General features: G+C 45.2%; 1 protein-coding gene across 1 annotated transcript in view; it reads right to left on the bottom strand.

The window, feature by feature from the left end:
• Window positions 1–18,606, bottom strand: part of METTL3 (methyltransferase 3, N6-adenosine-methyltransferase complex catalytic subunit) — a 232,550-nt gene that overhangs the window by 50,080 nt on the left and 163,864 nt on the right. Inside the window, 2 exon segments of the mRNA XM_085646255.1 lie at window positions 7,134–7,523; window positions 8,221–8,402. Of these exon segments, the coding sequence (XP_085502381.1) occupies window positions 7,134–7,523; window positions 8,221–8,402 (572 nt within the window).

Raw genomic sequence — 18,606 nt, 5'->3', positions numbered from 1 at the left:
GCACCTTGGTATTCTCATAACAGAACATAGGCCTAACACAGGCTCTGGATCAGAAACAGGCATTGGGTGAGATCTGGAGTAGGCGCCACTAGAGTTGTGTCAGGCACAAGAGTGGGTAGAACAGAGAAGGCCTGCAGTACAGGAGTGAACCCTAGGGCTGGTGGTAGAAGGAGGTGCGCAGACGCCTAATGGGATCAACCAGCGCCAGGGCAGGCCCTGCTAACAGAAGTTCGACTGGGCCTTGCAGTTCCACAGGGGCCCATAAGTACACCAGAAGGAGCCGGCATAGTAGTGAAAAGTTTCAGCATTGGCTCCGTGAAGGACTCTATATGCTGTGGAGTTGATGCCAAACCTGGCAATTTGGGGCACATTGGGGCCAGCCTTGGAACACGAGAGCAGACCTGGGTCCTTCAAGTGCAGACTGCATGACTTCTCCTTGGAGAAGGATTGATGGGACAGAGACAAATCTTGCTTCGACTTCTTTCATTTATGGCAATATTTGTCTCTCAACTTCACCCTTAACTTATCCAAGGAAAGGGACCTGGAGGAGGTCCAACACCTGAAGTGGGAGTGGGTCCACTGTTTGGAGCGTGCCCTGCCCAGTTTCTTGTTTCCAGAGGCATACAGATTTGCCTACCACTCTTTGATGGCCAAAAGACAAAACCGAACGCAACTGTTGCAGGACTTCAAGTTGTGCTTAGAACCTAGACACCAAAGCCAGAAATCTTGCGGATCTAAAAACCGACATTTTCTTTTGGAAGTCGCAACACAATTTGAAGCCTGTGGCTTCAGGGGACACAAGGTCGCTAGCACGCTGTCTCAGAAAATTCAAAGTTTGGCAGCAGAGCTCCAAATCTACAAAGAAGGGAGAGGAAAGAAAGCAACTGATGTCAGGCCATAGGGGGTGCATATATACAGCTCGGCGCTGTCACTTCCAGAGACAGTGTGAAGCTACTGCAATGTCTGATGGTACCACCCATCAGAGTGTCAGAGCAACTCTTGTTAGATGTTCCAGATATGGCACCTAGGGCTAGTTAAATGAGAAATCTGCAGTTAACAGCCTCCCTCAGGAATGTAAACAATAGTGCATGCATGAGAGACTCCATGACTCACAAGTAACACATTTTGATGCAAAGTGAAAAGAGAGCTCGATGAGGCATGAGGGAAGAGAAAATAGGTATGTTAGGCGAAAGGTTGCATGGAGACATCAGGAGACGGGCAGCGCACTGGTTTGGGACCAGTGTGATGCATGTACACAGCTTGACATACGGGGGAAGAGAGCTCTGCGCCGCCCAAATCAGAAAGAGCGTGGTGTATATGACAAAAGTACATCCAGACCAGCGGTCTAGTAAAACCAACTTTGATCAATACAAGGCTGATTTATTTCCCAGCCTGGCAGCAGTTTGAGTTGTGTGTTTACAGGCTCTAATGTTTGCATAGACGCACTGGTCTGTCCTCTAAACTGAATGTCGGTGAACTGCTTTATAGTCGGTTTGGCCAATGCAGTTAGAACGCCAATAGACCGAGCCCACTTCTAAATGTAATGAAAGAAACTGTGTACATGTTGATTGCATTGAGAAGAATAATATTTAAGAGTGCCTTGAAATAGTATTTGACAAATCTAATGGATATAGAATGTTTTTGAATAAGCAATGACTTCTTCGTTCATTTCATTATCAAGTTTGTTGTGTATGTGTTTTTCTGCGGACCTGTGAATATGAGAATAACATCAAAAGGAAACCATGTAATAGTCCTAACAAATAAAGAAAACGAGCTCCCTGGTTATATTTGCTTTTGAAAAGCGTATGTAACGGAAGATGGTGAAACAATGTCATACTCTCTGAGCCAAAAGCAGTTTGTGGATTGGGGAGACTGGAGCTTGGGAGTGAAGAATTTATTTGAAGCTTGCTGAGAGTAACTAGACTTGCCTTTGGAGTGGGACATATTTTTCACTAGCTTTGCACTGAATTCCAGAGACCAAAAAGTTGCTCTAAAGGGATAGCGATGGTAGTCTCTTGTGAAGCATAACGACCTACTGGTCCATGTTCTACCAGGCTACAAAGTTAACAAGCATTGGCATAGCCAATAGGTCTCGCCTTTGGGACCTTATAAGTGTTTAGCCATGCAACAGTTGATGTTGTTGCACCAAGGATATTGTGCTGCATAACTAAATACTTATAAGGTCTCAAAGGTAAGACCTATTGGCCATGCCAGTGCTTGTTTTCCCTTGTGTTATACCTTTTCACTTCCCCTGCACCCATATCTTCCACCGCAAGATCGCAGATATCCATGACAGCTTCAGCAACCAGGCCCCCCCGACAGACACAGACTCCTCAGACTCACCGCCCCCCAGCCACATTGACCCCTTGCTTTCCTGGACTCACGTCAACGATGAAGAAACCATCAAAATCATGAACACCATCCACCCGGGCTCAACATCTGACCCCTGCCCGCACCACATCTTCAACAAAGCTAGCTCCACCATCGCACCCCATCTCCGCAAGATCATAAACAGCTCCTTTGAGACCACCACCTTCCCTGAGAGCTGGAAGCATGCCGAGATAAACACCCTACTCAAGTAACCCAAGGCAGACCCTAAGGACCTCAAGAACTTCCGGCCCATCTCCCTCCTCCCGTTCCTGGCGAAAGTCATCGAGAAGATCGTCAACAGGCAAGTGACCTCCTCCCTCGAACAGAACAACAACCTGGACCCGTCCCAATCTGGATTCCGAAGCAACCACAGCACCGAAACAACCCTCATTGCCGCCACCGACGACATCAGGGCCATGATGGACAACGGACAAACAGCGGCCCTCATCCTCCTGGACCTCTCGGCCTCCTTCGACACTGTCTGCCACCACACCCTCCGCTCACACCTCCACAATGCAGGGATCTGTGACAAAGCACTGGACTGGACCACTTCCTTCCTCACCGGCAGAACCCAGAGCATCCGCCTCCCCCCCCCATTCCGCTCTAAAGACACCAAGATCATCTGCGGCGTACCCCAAGGATCGTCCCTCAGCCCGACACTCTTCAACATCTAAATGACACCGCTCGCCAACATCACCAGATCGCACGACCTTAACATCGTCTCATATGCCAACGACACCCAGCTGATCCTCTCCCTCACCAAGGCCCCCACCACCGCCAAATCCAACCTCCACGAAGAAATGAAGGCCATCGCCGAATGGATGACGAACAGCCGCCTGAAACTGATCATCGGGTCCACTCCCTACGCCTGGGACGACTCATGGTGGCCAGCCGCACTGGGAGCTGCACCAACGTCCACCAACCACACACGCAACCTGGGAGTCATCCTGGACTCTGCATTGTCAATGACCCAACAAGTGAACGCCGTCTCTTCCTCCAGCTTCAACACCCTCCGCATGCTCCGCAAGATCTACCATTGGATCCCCACCGGTACCAGAAGGACGGTCACCCAGGCCCTCGTCAGCAACAGACTGGACTACGGCAACACCCTCTATGCAGGAACCTCAGCCAAACTCCAGAAACGACTACAACACATACAGAACGCCTCTTCACGCCTCATCCTCGACATCCCCCGCCACAGCCACATAACAGCCCACCTGAAAGACCTGCACTGGCTCCCCGTCAACAAGAGGATCACCTTCAAGCTCCTCACCCATGCTCACAAGGCTCTCCACAACACCAGACCAGCGTACCTCAACAAACAACTCACCTTCTACACCCCGAACCGCCAGCTTCCCTCTGCTGACCTCGCCCTCGCCACCGTCCCCCGCATCTGTCTAATGACCGCCGGAGGCAGATCGTTCTCTCACCTTGCCGCAAAAACCTGGAACACCCTCACCTTCCGCCTACGACAGACCCAGGACCTGCTGGCCTTCAGGAGACTCCTCAAGACCAGGCTGTTTGAGCAGTAGCAGCAGAACCCCCTCCCCCCCCGTGCCTTGAGACCCTCACGGGTAAGCAGTGCGCTCTACAAATGGATTGATTGATTGATTGATATCTCCTGTTCTCTGTTGTTTAAGTGTAAAACTAACTGCTTTCAGCAGTAAAGTTAATTATTTCCAGGTGAAAGACTGGTAATTTTGCTTCTCTCCAGCAAGTTGTGTACGGAATTACGCCCACGACTATGCCGCTTGCTTTTCATTCAATGAATGCATTTATCTACCCTCCCATTGATTCATTTATCCATCGCAGACATCAGCGGGACGTCTACTAGGGTACTAAACACATTTGCAGTTCACGTGAAATCTTTTTCAGGGAAGTAGGGAACTGAACACCTGTCAGTTTACCTTGCTGTTTTCAGCTGTTATCACACAAAATTATTAAGCTTATTCTTTTAAACTACATTCTTTACCGCGCTTGAACTCCCAGGCTGAAGTGTCAAAGCGATGTCGTGGTCACAGGAACGGAAGCAACTGCAGGGAGGTACGAAGGGAGTCAGCAATTACCACTGGAAGCTGCAGATAAAACAAATGTTTGGCTACTACGAAATGCCAAGTGACTGTCTGAGCTAATTGTTTGATTTTATGCACCTGACAGAGAGCAGCATACACCACAGTGATATCAAAGTCTGTTCGCGCAGATATGTCCCTGGTAACAGACATGTACGGACCCTTCTAGCTTTGGGGACAGAGGGGGCTTAACACGGCAGAAATGCGTTTTATGTCCACCTGCAACACCTAAAAAATCATGTGAAGCAAAATTTCAGGAACCTTGGTGAGTTTCACGAGATTTTGCATGCATGACTGAAATTTCAGATAGACCAGAGATATGTCCATTGATATATGAAACCTTCCGTGCATTCCACCATCAGTTGAGAACAGACGTGCTGGCTCTGGCCTGCGCATTCTTAATATAGAAATGACTGTGCAGGTGGGCCATGCCGGCGCGTGACCTTCAGGAACCGTGAAGGGGTGGGACAAGCCGGAGGGTCGTTTTACAAAACAGCAGGCCCGGCTGCACACACGTCGTGAAACAAAACAAAACCGATCAGGGGAGAGGGGCATTGCGTGACAGCAACCGGCAATAAACTGAATTTCAAAAGGAAAAGAAGAAACCAAAACTCCAGCGGCATGCCTCCAACTGTTTAGGACTGTGGATTCATATGTTAATATCTGCCGATGTAACGACGTAGGCAATGACGACTCTGATAAGAAGAAAAAACAAGCGTGGCCGCGAACAAAAGTGAAAGCGCCAGGATGTCGAGCCGGAAAGAATGTAAACAAGCACGCGCGGCCACGCTAATTGTAAACAAATGGCCTCTGTGCGTCATTAGAAAAAAAACAGATGGCCCCTGCACGCGCCACTGCTCGAACAAGCACAAAAGTGAAAGTTTATTAGAAAACAGATGGCCCCTGCACGCGCCGCTGCTCGCTCCCACAAGGTGGATGTCGCCACATGCACGAGTGTGTGGAAAAGAGCAGACCAATTTCTAAAGGTTATTTCCTAGAGCCGTGCATGCACGCTGTCTAGGCAAGACCTAAAAATGACTTGAAACTAAGGAAGCATGTGCCTGCCTGTAAGAAATCCACAGGACCGCTTACAACTGGACACTGCCTGCTCCTCTGAAACATCTCCCATGTGTGATTGGAGAGTGCAGAACAATTTGCTGTGGACTTTAACCTATGGATTGTTACCTGAGAAAACAGTAGTGAAAGTTTGGAGGCTTTTGAGTCAACAAGTTCGAGTTAAAGAACATTTTCTGAAGCTAGGAATTACAATAAAACCAGCACCACTGGAGAGCTGCCAAACTTACATTTAAAAACACGGCCTCTGCTGCTTCATCTTTGCAGTTTTTTCCCACATAGGTTTTTGGCAGGCCTACAGTAGGACCGCTCAACATACATGGCAGGGACCCAACACAAAGATACTTGTGTTATGGACACCAGTCAGGAGGAACTCTGGTGGCTCTCGCGCTGCTTCCCGCCTCCTCCCTGCTCAAAATAGTAAGTCCTGAGCACCGCTGACGATCACAATCATTGGCGCTGCGTCTCCCGCGAAGCGGGAGGCGCGAGGTCAATTTGAATGGCCCGGTGTTTGGGGGCGTGGCCGGGTAGCGCTGATGGCTCTCGTGCTGCTTCCCGCCTCCTCTCTGCTCAAAATAGTAAGTCCTGAGCACCGCTGACGATCACAATCCTTAGCGCTGCTACTACTGTAACAGGGTGCGAGTGAGCCTGGGCAGTTCATCAAACCAGGGGAGACCGTCAACACACCTGCTTTTCTGCCTTCCTCAGCCACTTAGTTCCTTGAAATAAGCTTGTCTGCAAACACTCTAGTATCATATTGGAATGTCATTGATTTCTTTTTTTACATGAATTGGTTGCCTCAGTTCCCCAAACTTGCCAGACTGTGATGGCCGGATTATTGGAGCTTCTATGAATGAGAGTGCAACAGTGCCCTTAAGTAGCACTTAAAAAGGTGCAGGGTTTTGTCAAAGGCTGTGGTGCTGGGTTTCAGCGTTTGGGTGCTTGCCAGAGGGCCTTATTTCTAAGAGCGCACAGTTGGCAGCGGGTAAACAATGGGCAGCTCCAGTGTAGTAAATATCTCATCGGCTCACAGTCTATGCAGCTGCATCTTTCAATTATTAAGTCCTGTTATTTACAATGCTTAGAAACAGCAGTAAAAGTGGCAGAAAAACAAGCCAATGACTGAAGATGGAAGAGGAAGAAACACAGTTTGACCTGAAGTAGAGTTATTTCACCTGCCACATGGATGTAAAACAGCATGGTTTCTGGTGATGCTGCCAAACTCTTGCCCTACTGCTGCCAACAGTTGATCGGTCCTGGAACCTCCTCCTAACTCTTAATAAGTTGAGTGAACCCAGGCCATTCTCCCAAATCATCTCCTACCCTGTTCTGGGCTTCCGCCTGATCTTCCACCAGCTGCCCTTTTCCCTGCCACCAGGCTGATGGCTTCACAATTCTTAGCTCTACTAATTCCCTGTCATTCACCCAACTACCACTCATGTCTTGCTTTCTTTGACGCACCCTATCATATCATCCCATCAAATTTCCTCACCCATGCCCCTGCCCATACTGGCAATTCCCTTTGTTACTCTCAGATTCCCCACCCATACTGCCAGTGCCACTTCTCCCAATCTGCCTCCTTTCTTATTGATTCTCTAGCCTCTCCAACTTGAAGAGTACCTTTTTGCTCTGTTGCTCCTTAGTTGACTGCTGATTCAGCAGGCTCTCAATTTTTAAGTCCAGGTCTGAGGCATGCTTGAGGGACTTCTTTGCAGGTTCCACCACTTTCTTCTCAGCTGATGGGCAAGCCATGGCAGATGAGGAGGGAGTAAGAGAAGATGTGGGATACTGTTCCAGTCGGCGCTTCTGTCGAATGCCAGGCTCAATTACTTCGGGGGCCTGTTTCTCAGCCACCACACAGATCATAGCAGACAACTTGCAGTGATCAGCGTATATGACGACTGTAGGGCGGTCCTCTAGCAGGGTACGAGTTTTCACCTCAATTAGCTCTTGGGCTGCAAACCTCTGAAGCAGGCTCTCCACGCTCTCCCGGCTAACAGGGACACTGGCCTGCAAAACAGATTGGGAATGTGTGTGATACAGCACTAGGAAGGTACTAGAGAAAGGGCCAGAAATGTCCACCATTCTACCCAAAATAGTCTACTTAAAGACTCTAAGAACATAGGACCCCCTTGAAGTCACCCCTGCCACAGTATAACTTCTAATAGACAATTTGACACCAGGAAATCCCAAATCCCCTTTAATACACAGTTGGCATATCAAAATCTCTGAAGCAAACAGTCATTTGCAATGACCTAGGAAGGCATACATTGTTATCTGCCCCTACCCCAGGTAGGTACACTTTTCTGTACCAGGCCCTTGTTGGGCACAATGGGCAGGTACTGTTCCCACAGATGCATGTACCTTCTAATTATTACAAACTGCACATTTATCTCAGTTACTATGGCCAATATGAAATGGTTGCACCCTTACCCAACAGAAGGCAGGCATGCTGTCCTCCTATCAAGCACCCTGGCAGATAAACATTGTCTTATTGTGCCCTCAACAAGCAGAGTAATATCTTAGCATGACCCAAACAGGCATGCTGTGCCCCTGCTGGCACACTACCAACCTGTCAAAACCCAGGCTAGCACACTGCTGCCATCGTATCCCCAGGACCCGGATGAAAATACAACCTCTTACTGAACCAAACACAGACAACAACCCCCCTCAATAGTTCCCCAAAAGAGTATTCTTCTTCCAATACCATGCTCATTGCCTGCTGGATGGAAACAGAATCTGTGGGCAGTGCCAGAGAGAGATCGGACAAGTGATGGAGCAGCTTTTTCTCCAGCTCTGGGTCAATGACCACCTTGGGCACAGAGGCTGGTGAGGATTCTGGCCCAGTGCTGTCACTACAGAAGGAATGGGATAAGCTGCCCTCCGGATCTGTGAAGATAAGGGAAAACCAAAACCGAATTTCTCAGTAACAAAATCTTGAAAATGGATGGTACAGACCTACAACTGCACAACTACTGAGTGGCACAGTCCTTAAAAAATGCTCAGTCACGACACTAAATTACATAAGAGACAAATACTCCCAAACAAAATTAGGGGAGAAAGGGACAAGAGGGAATGGGCCAACCGGAATTGAACCCTCAAAGTATGTATACATGTACACAGAAAACAATACCGGTCTAAAGGGAATATAGTGAACAAAGGACATTTTCCAATTTCTCTTACACCATATAGTGTCTAGTACAGCGTTTCTTGACCTGTGCTATGGGGACCCTTGGGGGTCTGCAAAGCCTACTCAGGTGGTCCATGACTGATAAATAATATTAACAGATTAACGAAGTGTTTAGAAATGAAGACACAAAATGGAAAATAGAAACTTTTATGGCAAGGCCCGGAGTCCAATATTATGCATATTACCTTTATTGCTCTCGAGCACAGCAGCAACAAACACTAGAATCAGAAAACTATAAAAACTCTAGAACATTGAACATGTACATAATCATAGAACCGGCAGCCATCTTCCTCTTTTGTTGCTGCTCAAGCACAGATAAGTCCATTCATATCTTACTATATAAATGTGGTATGTTTGGATTTGAGTTTAAAAATATGTATGAATATGTTGGATAAAATTATAGGTAAACAATTACAAGGAGTTAAATAAACTGATGTTTATTGAAATAATTTTAAAAGTGGATATCAAAAATTTGATAAGAGTAGATTAGAAAAAAAGACTGTTGGTTAATTTATGAGTGTAGAGTGGTGTGGCTGAAAATTATTTCGGAAGAGTGAAGCAATTTATTTTTGTAAAGGATAAAAAGTTGGGTTTTGAAGAAAAAGAATGTAGCGGATTACCGTGCATATAGCGGTTTGAATTGAAGCAATGATGTGTGCGCGAGGTTCCAAGTGAGGTGAGAGGCGGATTTGAGCTGTGCGTGCGCTGGAGCGAGCTTCGGAGTAGGAAGCTGCGCTCAAGCGCATTTGAATTTCTCATCGCGCATGAGTGGTTTTGAAGTGCACGAATTAGAAATTTGGTGCATCAAGGCCGCCGTACTTGTGCAACGTACGGCAGCCATTTTGAGTAATTGGGTTATCCAAAGTAAATCGAATATAAAAGAAGCAGACATTTTTTGGGGCATTACGTGTGGAAAGTCTGTCAGAACGCGAGTCAGTTTCTGATAGACTTTTGACAGAAGTTCAAGAGGAGGTCGGTTTACGGGCGCTGTGAGAATTATATTGGATTAGGAAGATTGAGTTGAATTGTAAGTTTGAGGTTAGTACAGGTTGCATTTGAAGAGATTTATAGTAGTTTAGAGTAAGGAGAAGGGTGAATAATTTAAGAAGAAAGATTAATTAGAGTGTGGTGAATTAAAGATTCTTGTGAAGAGGATTATTCAGTAAATAAGGTATTAAAATGGAGAATACAGAGACAGGTTTTGAGGAGAGGATAAAGGAGTATATGAATAAAATGTTTGGGGAGATGAGTGCATCTCTTGATAAAAGAATTGAGAGTAGTGTGGAGGAGACTGTAATGAACTAAGACTCTAGGAAGAGGTCTGGGGAGTATGAGAATTTCTGCACAACCGAGGAGGTGGAGGTTGTCGCAGGGGGATCAAGCGAAAGCGCAAAAAAGAAGCAGAAAAGAAAACATGTGGAAAAGAAAAGGAACGATAAAGATTTTGAACGTAAGGTTCAGAAGGAATATGCTATAAAGGCAAAAGAAAGCGCTATAAAGGCGCGTAAGCGTAAGCACAGTGTGGTGGCTTGTGACTCGTCCTCTACAAGTGGTGATGTGGAGTTGACATGCACAACAAGCTTTGAGGATTCTGATGTGGAGGAAGTTCCACTCAAAACAAGCATTGGCGTAGTGTTTATTTTCAAGTTTTTGCTATGTTGTAGAGTATTGTGGCTGATGTGTTTTATGTTGAAAAGTTGTGATTAAAAGTGTTATATGTGGTACTTAGTGGTATTATGCGGAGTGTATTGATGTTGCATTGAATATAGTGTAATTATGTGGTGTGTAATTATGTGGTACTGAGTGTTGTTATGTGTAGTGTATTTATATTGCATTGAGTGTAGTTATAAATATGTGGTGTGTTATTACGTGGTACTGACTGATATTATGTGGATTGTAATATTTTTTTGTATTGACTTGAGTGTTATTACATGGTATGTAATTATGTGTCATTGAGTGGTATTATGTGGGGTGTATATTGCATTTAGTAGAGTGTTATTATGTGGTATGTAATTATGTGGCAGTGAGTGGTATTATTTGGAGTGTATTTTGCAGTTTTATTAAGTAGCATAATTATGTGGCACTGAGTTGTATTTTGTGCAGTGTTTTGTGTTGTATTGAGGAGAGTGTAATCATGTGTAGTGTAATTATGTGGCACTGATTTGTTTTATGTGTAGTGTATTTATGTTGCTTTGAGTCGAGTGTAATTATGTTGCATGCAATTATGTGTTAGTAAGTGGTATTATGTGGAGTGTATGTTGCATTTAGTAGAGTGTAATTAAGTGGTGTAATTATGTGGTTGTGAGTGTTGTAATGTGGAGTGTATTTATATTGTATTGAGTAAAGAGTAATTATGTGGTGTGTTATGTGATTGTGAGTGTTATGTGGTTTTTATTTATGTTGTATTGAGTATAGTGTAATTATGTGGCATGTAATTGTGTGGTATTGAGTGGTAATTTATGGGTTGTATGTTGCATTTAGTAGAGTTTAATCCTTTCGATGCTTGTGACGGAGCGGTACAGTCATGCGCGTCGGTCATGCTGTGCGCATGACGGAACCGCTCCATCACGGCCCCGCCCGCGCAAGAACCCTTCAGCACAGCGCGGTAATCCGCGCCGCGCTGAAGGGGTTAATTATGTTGTGTAATTATGTGTTTGCGAGTGTTCTGTGGAGTGTATTTATATTGTATTGAGTAGAGTGTAATTATGTGGCGTGTTAATATGTGGCACTGAGTGATATTATGTTGATTGTATTAATGCTGTATTGAGTAGAGTGTATTTATGTGGCATTGAGTGTTATAATGTGGAGCACATTTATGTAGCATTTATTGGAGTGTAATTATGTGTTTTGTAAATATGTGGCAGTGAGTGGTATTATGTGGGATGTATGTTGCATTTAGTATAGTGTTATTATGTGTTATGTAAATATATGGGAGTATTATTTTGTGTTGCATTGAGTGCAGTGTAATTATGTGGAGTGTAATTATATGGCACTGAGTGGTATTATATGTAGTGTATTTTGTTGCAGTGAGTATAGTGAATTTATGTGTTTTGTAATTATATGGTAGTGAGTGGTATTATGTGGAGTGTACGTTGCATATAGCAATGTGTAATTATGTGATGTAATTATGTGGTTTGGAGTGGTGTTATGTTGAGTGTATTTATATTGTTATGAGTAGAGTGTAAATATGTGGCATGTAAATCTATGGTATTTTGTGGGGTGTATGTTGCATTTAGTCGAGTTTAATTATGTGGTTTAATTATGTTGTTTTGAGTATTGTTGTGTGAAGTGTATTTATATTGTATTGAGTAGAGTGTAATTATGTGGCGTGTTAATACGTGGTACTGAGTGATATTATGTGGATTGTATTAATGCTGTATTGAGTAGATTGTAATTATGTGATATTTAGTTATGTGGCACTGAGTGGTTTTATGTGGGGTGTGTGTTGAATTTAGTATAATGTAATTATGTGTTATGTAATTATGTGGCAAGTAATGTGTTATTGAGTGTTATTATGTGGGGTGTATGTTGCATTTAGTAGAGTGTAATTATGTGGTTTAATTATGTGGTTTTGAGTGTTGTTGTGTGGAGTGCATTTATATTGTATTGAGTAGAGGGTAATTATGTGGTGTGTTAATATGTGACACTGAGTTGTATTATGTGTATTGTATTGATGCTGTATTAAGTAGAGAGTAATTATGTGGGGGGTTGTTTCCAGATAGCTGACAGCGTTTTCTAGATCCCTGCTGCCTACCTGTGTGTCCCGCTGATCTTGGACCTGCCTGTTCTTCTTCTGGCTTCCACGCCTCTCCCCCGCCGTCGCCCGACATTGCGACCGCTGTGAGGGGGGAGTGCTTGACGGGACGGGACTACAATACCCAGGTCCCCTTGCGACCCGGAAGCAGGAACTAACGCACTTTGCACGCCCGGAGGCGCTACTTAATCGATCACGCCCCCCGCGTCGCGGGTTCGCGCGCGGGTCGGCGCCGGGCTAAGCCCGGGCAATGGGCGGGCCATCTGAGGCCGAGGTTGGACCAGGTTGGGTTGGGCCAGGGACTCTGCCCGAAACTTCTTCTATACCATCTACGTACACACGAGCTGTGCGGTCTATATAGGGAAATTATCACATCTATCTGTATACTGTGCTCTAAGCGTACTGATTATTGTGGCCACTTCTTTGGTCTTACTCATGCCTGGGAAAAAACAAACCCCAGCAAATAATACCTTAGACAACTATTTGATTCAAGTTGTGGCTAAAATTAATAATGACAGGAGATCCTCATTGGGACTGGATTCATCTAATCAATCCCATATGGCCGAGAAAGAGTATGGGGATTCTCTGGCTCTACACAATAGTAGTGTATCCTGTGTGGCTCATGTCCCTCTACTTGATACTGACCCCATCCTGCCTAGTGGTGTAGTCGCACTTACAGAAGCCAATAGCGATAGTGAAGAGGTATCGGTGATATCTACTAACATCGAGTCCCCTCCTTCTATAATTCCTGTACCAGCTCCGAGGGCCACTCGGGGTAAAAGCAAGGTTATTCAGAAAAGAGGGGGTCTAAGATCAGGCAGAAATAAAATCGTAACCCCTTCGAGGAGAATATCAGTGGATGAGGAGGAGGAGGTTGATCTGTTTAGCGAAGCTCATGTTACCCTTTCTAACGCTCAATTTACCAAACTATGGAGTATGATGGATACAAAAATTAAAGGTATAGTCAAACCCCTGGTTAGTAAAATTGACAAATTAACCGCCGAGGTCAATAGACTAGGTGGTTTATTAGAGAAAACTTTGGCGAAGGTAGGGAATATAACTGAAGTTGTTGTAGAGCCAGCAACGAGCAAAACAATTCTTGCTGAGAATAGGGGATCTGTCTCCAACCCTGTACCACTGCCTAATGTATCTAGTGGTGCCTTTGCTGATTCACCCCCGGTCGCTTCCACTAATGATTCTAATATGGGAAAAGGGTCTTCCGAGCTTGTAGTTGAAGCCTCTCCATTAGTTCTTGTTCTTGCAAATGTACCCCCTTTGGCTTCTGGCGAGGTCGAATCTGTTCCTTCTCTATTAAACTAATCTTTATCATGGCTTACTAACAACATGATAATAACACCGCGGGGGAAGCAACAATTAGCTGTTGAACTCGCTAATGCCAGAAGAGTTGAATGGATTGGTAACAGCACCAAAAGGTTCAGAGGGGACTGTGTTATTTTAACCTTCACTGACCCTGAGGTTTTGTCAAATATTTTACCTAACATCTTGCCTCCACAGCGAAGGTCAACTTCAATTGTACCACTGACCCTGGACTTTTTTTATTCACGGAAAGGAAGAGGCATGAACCCTAATATTCTAAGAACTAAATGGAATGTTGTGACCAACAGGAGTTGTAATGATGTCAGATTTCGTGATTGGGGTCTATGTGTGGAAAATAGGTTTTCTGCTCTTTCAAACCTGAATGCTTGCGATTGACAACCATCCCTCTGTTTATCTGATTCACTCTACATTGTTGAGCTGGGCAAACGAGAAGGTTCCTGTCCTGTGGCTGTTATGCCGGAGGCCATAGCTGGCTTAACATCTGATAATCTAACACATAATGGTTTAAATGATAATGTGATGAGTGTACTTACTCCTAGCCCCAATCCCGTAATGGCACATGATTCTGGAAACTTATTATCTTGGAATGTGGCCGGGCTAGGCTCAAAGCAGGGTTGCGGTGACTGGTCTAATTTTGTTAGTAACTTTGATGTTTGCATCTTTCAGGAAACATGGGCTTGCGACCCTGTTTTCGCTTTGGGGTACCTAAACTTTTGTGTTCCAGCTTCTAAGGGCCCTAAAGGGCGCCCGATGGGGGGTCTTACCATTTGGATTAAACAATCTTTAAAGGCCGTTGCAAAAAACATAGAGACCGGGCAGAAAGATATCCAACTCATTAGACTCACGAGTGATTTATCCTTATCCATCGATATTTATAATATCTATGTCAGAGGTGGAAATGTAGGAAAATCTGAGGTTCTTCTTGCCCTGTATAATCTCCTCGAGACACACTCAGATGGTAAAAACATAATAATTGCTGGGGATTTAAACCGTACGTTTGAACCTCTTGATACAGGTGAAGCCTTTCTAGGTGCAGAGGAAGATAAACAATGGGATATCCCCTCAATAGACACCATCCCAGTAACTCGTTGGACAGAGGATATTTTGGGTTTGAATGCAATGTGTCTTGAACAAGGATTAAGAGCTTTAAATGGGAGGACAAAGTCAGACAGGGTACCAGCTATGACTTTTGATAACGGGAGAAGTAAAAGTCGCATTGACTATATTATCTGTAGCTTTTCCCTTTGGCCTACTGTTAGAGATATGGTCGTGACAGAAATGCCAGAGAGTGACCACAATCCGTTATGTGTCACTCACAAATGGTGGCTGTCTGAATCTAACGCCTCTATTTCTCTTGATGATCGCCTACCCCCGCTTATTGTACCAACGAATGATATGCGCAGGTTAAGATGGATTAGTGTTAGGACAGACCAGCAAGCTATCGATAATATAGGAGCTGCGACCGATAAGGCCATTATGGCCCTAGATGGCAAAGCAGGGATCACCACAAGCAAAGTTAACATCATTGAAGTTCATGAGTCCCTTTTCCAAGAAATCAAACATTATTTCTTGAAACCAGTAAACCCTAAGGTGACTCGAGTTCACAGAGTGGCCAAATGGTATAATCATGCTTGTAAGGTGGCACGAACTTCTCTAGGAGCTGCAATTAAGTGCAAAAACCTGGGGGCTATTCGCTCTGCAAGAAAGTCATATAAAACTTGCATTGCTAAAGCGAAAAAAGATTGGGATGAAGCCCACTGGGAAAAACTGAAGTGTGCTAGTGATCGAAAAGATTCCAGATTATTTTGGCATATTGTCAAATGGGGGCAAGAAAGGCCTGAAGAGGCTTGCAATAATTATGTCCCGCAGGAAGCCTGGGTAAACTTTTTTAGTGATCAATATGCTAATAGGGTTCAGATTGTAAATAACATTAGCCCTATCTATATAACTCCTGAGGACAATGTCTTTACGATGGCCGAAATTCTGTCGGCCCTCAAAACTGTACACAGAGGACGCGCTCCTGGCATTGATGGAGTCCCAGCGGACGTTTTCTTAAACGACACTGATAGGTGGTGTAAATATATTCACTTACTAATTAACCACATTGCGAGGGGAGCAGCTATCCCGGCTTCATGGCGGGGTGCTGTTATCATCCCTGTGTACAAAAAGGGTGATCGTTCCCAGCCTTGTAATTACCGCCCGATCAGCCTGATCGACACAGTGCAAAAAATCGTTGGGCGAGTGATTGTTAATCGATTGCTCGATTGGGCGGAAGAATTTAATATTCTATCTCCATTTCAGGCTGGGTTTCGTAAGGCCACTAGTACCGTGGATCAAGTTTTTCGGTTCCAGCTGATCCAGTGGAGGACTGTGGTGCTAGGCGGGGGCAGTCTTTATGCGGCATTTGTCGACTTGAGGGCTGCCTTCGACCTGGTTCCTAGGACGAAACTGTGGGAAGTACTTGCGGCCTTGGGGGTCCCAGGAGTCCTGTTGACAATGATCATGAGATTACATGAAGGCACCTATGCTAAAATTCAATGGGGGGGATACGGTAAAGACACTGCCGATTTTCCTGTTGAGCGTGGGGTTCGGCAGGGGTGTGATGCTGAACGAGAGTCCGCTCGGTCTCGCATCACCTTTGGCGCCTCATTCTTCAGCCGGCATGATTGCAGATTCCCACCTTTGAAAGCGCAGTTGAGGAAGAAGCCCATAAGTGTAAAGGTGGGAAGCCATAAACCACTCTACTAAAAACAAATACCGACGAGGTTCAGCAATGCATATCCCTTCCATTCTCCTGCAAACACGCACAGAAGGCATCGGTAATCCATAGTCGGTGGCTTGGCACGGCAGCTAATCTCCCCTCGCCTCGCTGGTCTTGCTTGAGAGCCGCTTCCGGTTGAGGACAACTTCCGGTTTGAAGAACTTGAAATTGAAAAAGGACAAAAGTAGTCCCCCGGGCTAATGTTTAGCTCAGCTTCATTGATACCTCCAAATTGTGCAAATGCACAAGTGGCTGATCCCATGAACACGCAATTTAAATTTGTATTCAGAATTAAGTTGGCTCTTTTTTATGCTTGTAAATTTGTTTTTAACTCTCCAACTTTATTAGAATTTGGCTCTCACAAATACTCAATAGTGTTAAGAGTCACCAAAATTGACTAGATCGTGCTGGCAGCATCGAGGAAGCAAACATTATGACATTCTCGTGCATGCCAATAAACATGGTTCTAGAGGGAGGCATCTGATGATTTTTAAGCCAATGCCTCTCCTTCAATAGACGTGTTCTCCCAATTTTTTCTTTTTAAATCGCCCTCTTTCGTCTTCTAAAATGTTGAAATGTAGGCATTCTTCTTTCATTAATTTGCGGTTGTAATGCCAAAAGAAATAGACAGGACCTTCATGCTTTAAAAAATAAAGTTTATTTAGGAAGACATTTAGCATCTCTAAATAAATTATTATTCACCAACAAATGATACTTGCCATGAATGAAAGCACAGGAACAACATATTCCTAACAATGTATTCTTCAACTTCTAGTGTAAAATAATTTGCATAAAACAGAAAATATTGCACCAAGCCTAAAACAAGCCTACCTACCTGTATACACTTCGTGTAATAAAGAGATGCCTCTTTCATACATGCCAACATTTCAGAAGAGCAAAGTGGGAGCTTTAAAAAAAAAAAAAAAATCGGGAGAATGGGGCCTTGAATGGGATTACTGTCGTGTATGGGCTTTGGAAGTGTGCTACTGCAGGATCCGACATTTGAAACGCAAAATGCACGTTTTTTTCTTACCTTTCAGAAGCATGGAGCACAATGACAGGCAGAGAGAGGGTGATGCAAGTGTTGTGCACTGGCCTGGCAGGTTGCTGGCAGTGCATACATCCCCCCTCCCCACCGTGTGGCAGCCCGGGCTGAAACAACTTCCCTGGCACACACACAGCCGCCCAGAGTACTTCACAGGTCTTTTAAAGACCATTCGCTTGTTAATGAGGCTTTGTTTTGCTTTTTCACCCCTTCTAGACCCCCTGCATCGCCACTCTGACTATTGCTGGGAGAATTAGCACGTTACACAATACAAGCCCTGTCAGCTGAAACCCTCAAGGAATCGGGTTTTTGCTTGCAGGAATCGGGCGGCGGGAGACTAGCCTTGAAATCGGTAGTCTCCCGCCTGAATCGGGAGGGTTGGTATGTCTGCTCTTTTATTCTCTGCATTCCAAATAGGTTTTACAACTGGAGCTGCATTATACTTGAGGCACATTTTTCTGAATTGCTCTGGGCGCACCTTAAGAAAGGTGCACCCAGGGCAATGAAGGAAAATGCGCCATATTATGATTCATGTGCTACCCTCAGGGCAGCCACGAACTCACGCTGCCCTGGGGGAAGCGGTGCAAGCGGCAACCCACCCTGGGGCCAGCGCACTCATGTGAAAAAGGGAGCGGCTGCTTTAAAGCCGCTCTGGGTTTTCACAATACAGGCGGCAACCCGCCTGCACCTTAAAGGGGGTTTCAGAGGTCCCCTTACAGGCGGTCGCAGTAGGTGACTGCACCCACCTGAAAGGGGGTGTCTGGGGGGGTCCACGTGATCCCCATTACCCCCTCCAGAGGGCTGAGAAGTGCGCTTCCTGAGAGCTTATTTGATTTGCCTCTGTGTTGGCGTCTGTAATACGGCGCAGGTGCAGAGACGAAGGGATTCCCTCATTTGCATGAGGCACACCCTCATGCAAATGAGGGAATGCCCCCTGACGATAGCGCTTGCGCCTAATGTGCACCAGCACTAATGGTATTACATAAAGGGTCGCACACCCGTCTG

This window comes from Triturus cristatus, chromosome 1_1 (genome assembly GCF_964204655.1).
Source record: "Triturus cristatus chromosome 1_1, aTriCri1.1, whole genome shotgun sequence".
Classification (NCBI taxonomy): Eukaryota; Metazoa; Chordata; class Amphibia; order Caudata; family Salamandridae; genus Triturus; species Triturus cristatus.
The sequence above is the reverse complement of the archived record's forward strand: the minus strand, read 5'-3'. Positions and strand labels throughout refer to the sequence as shown.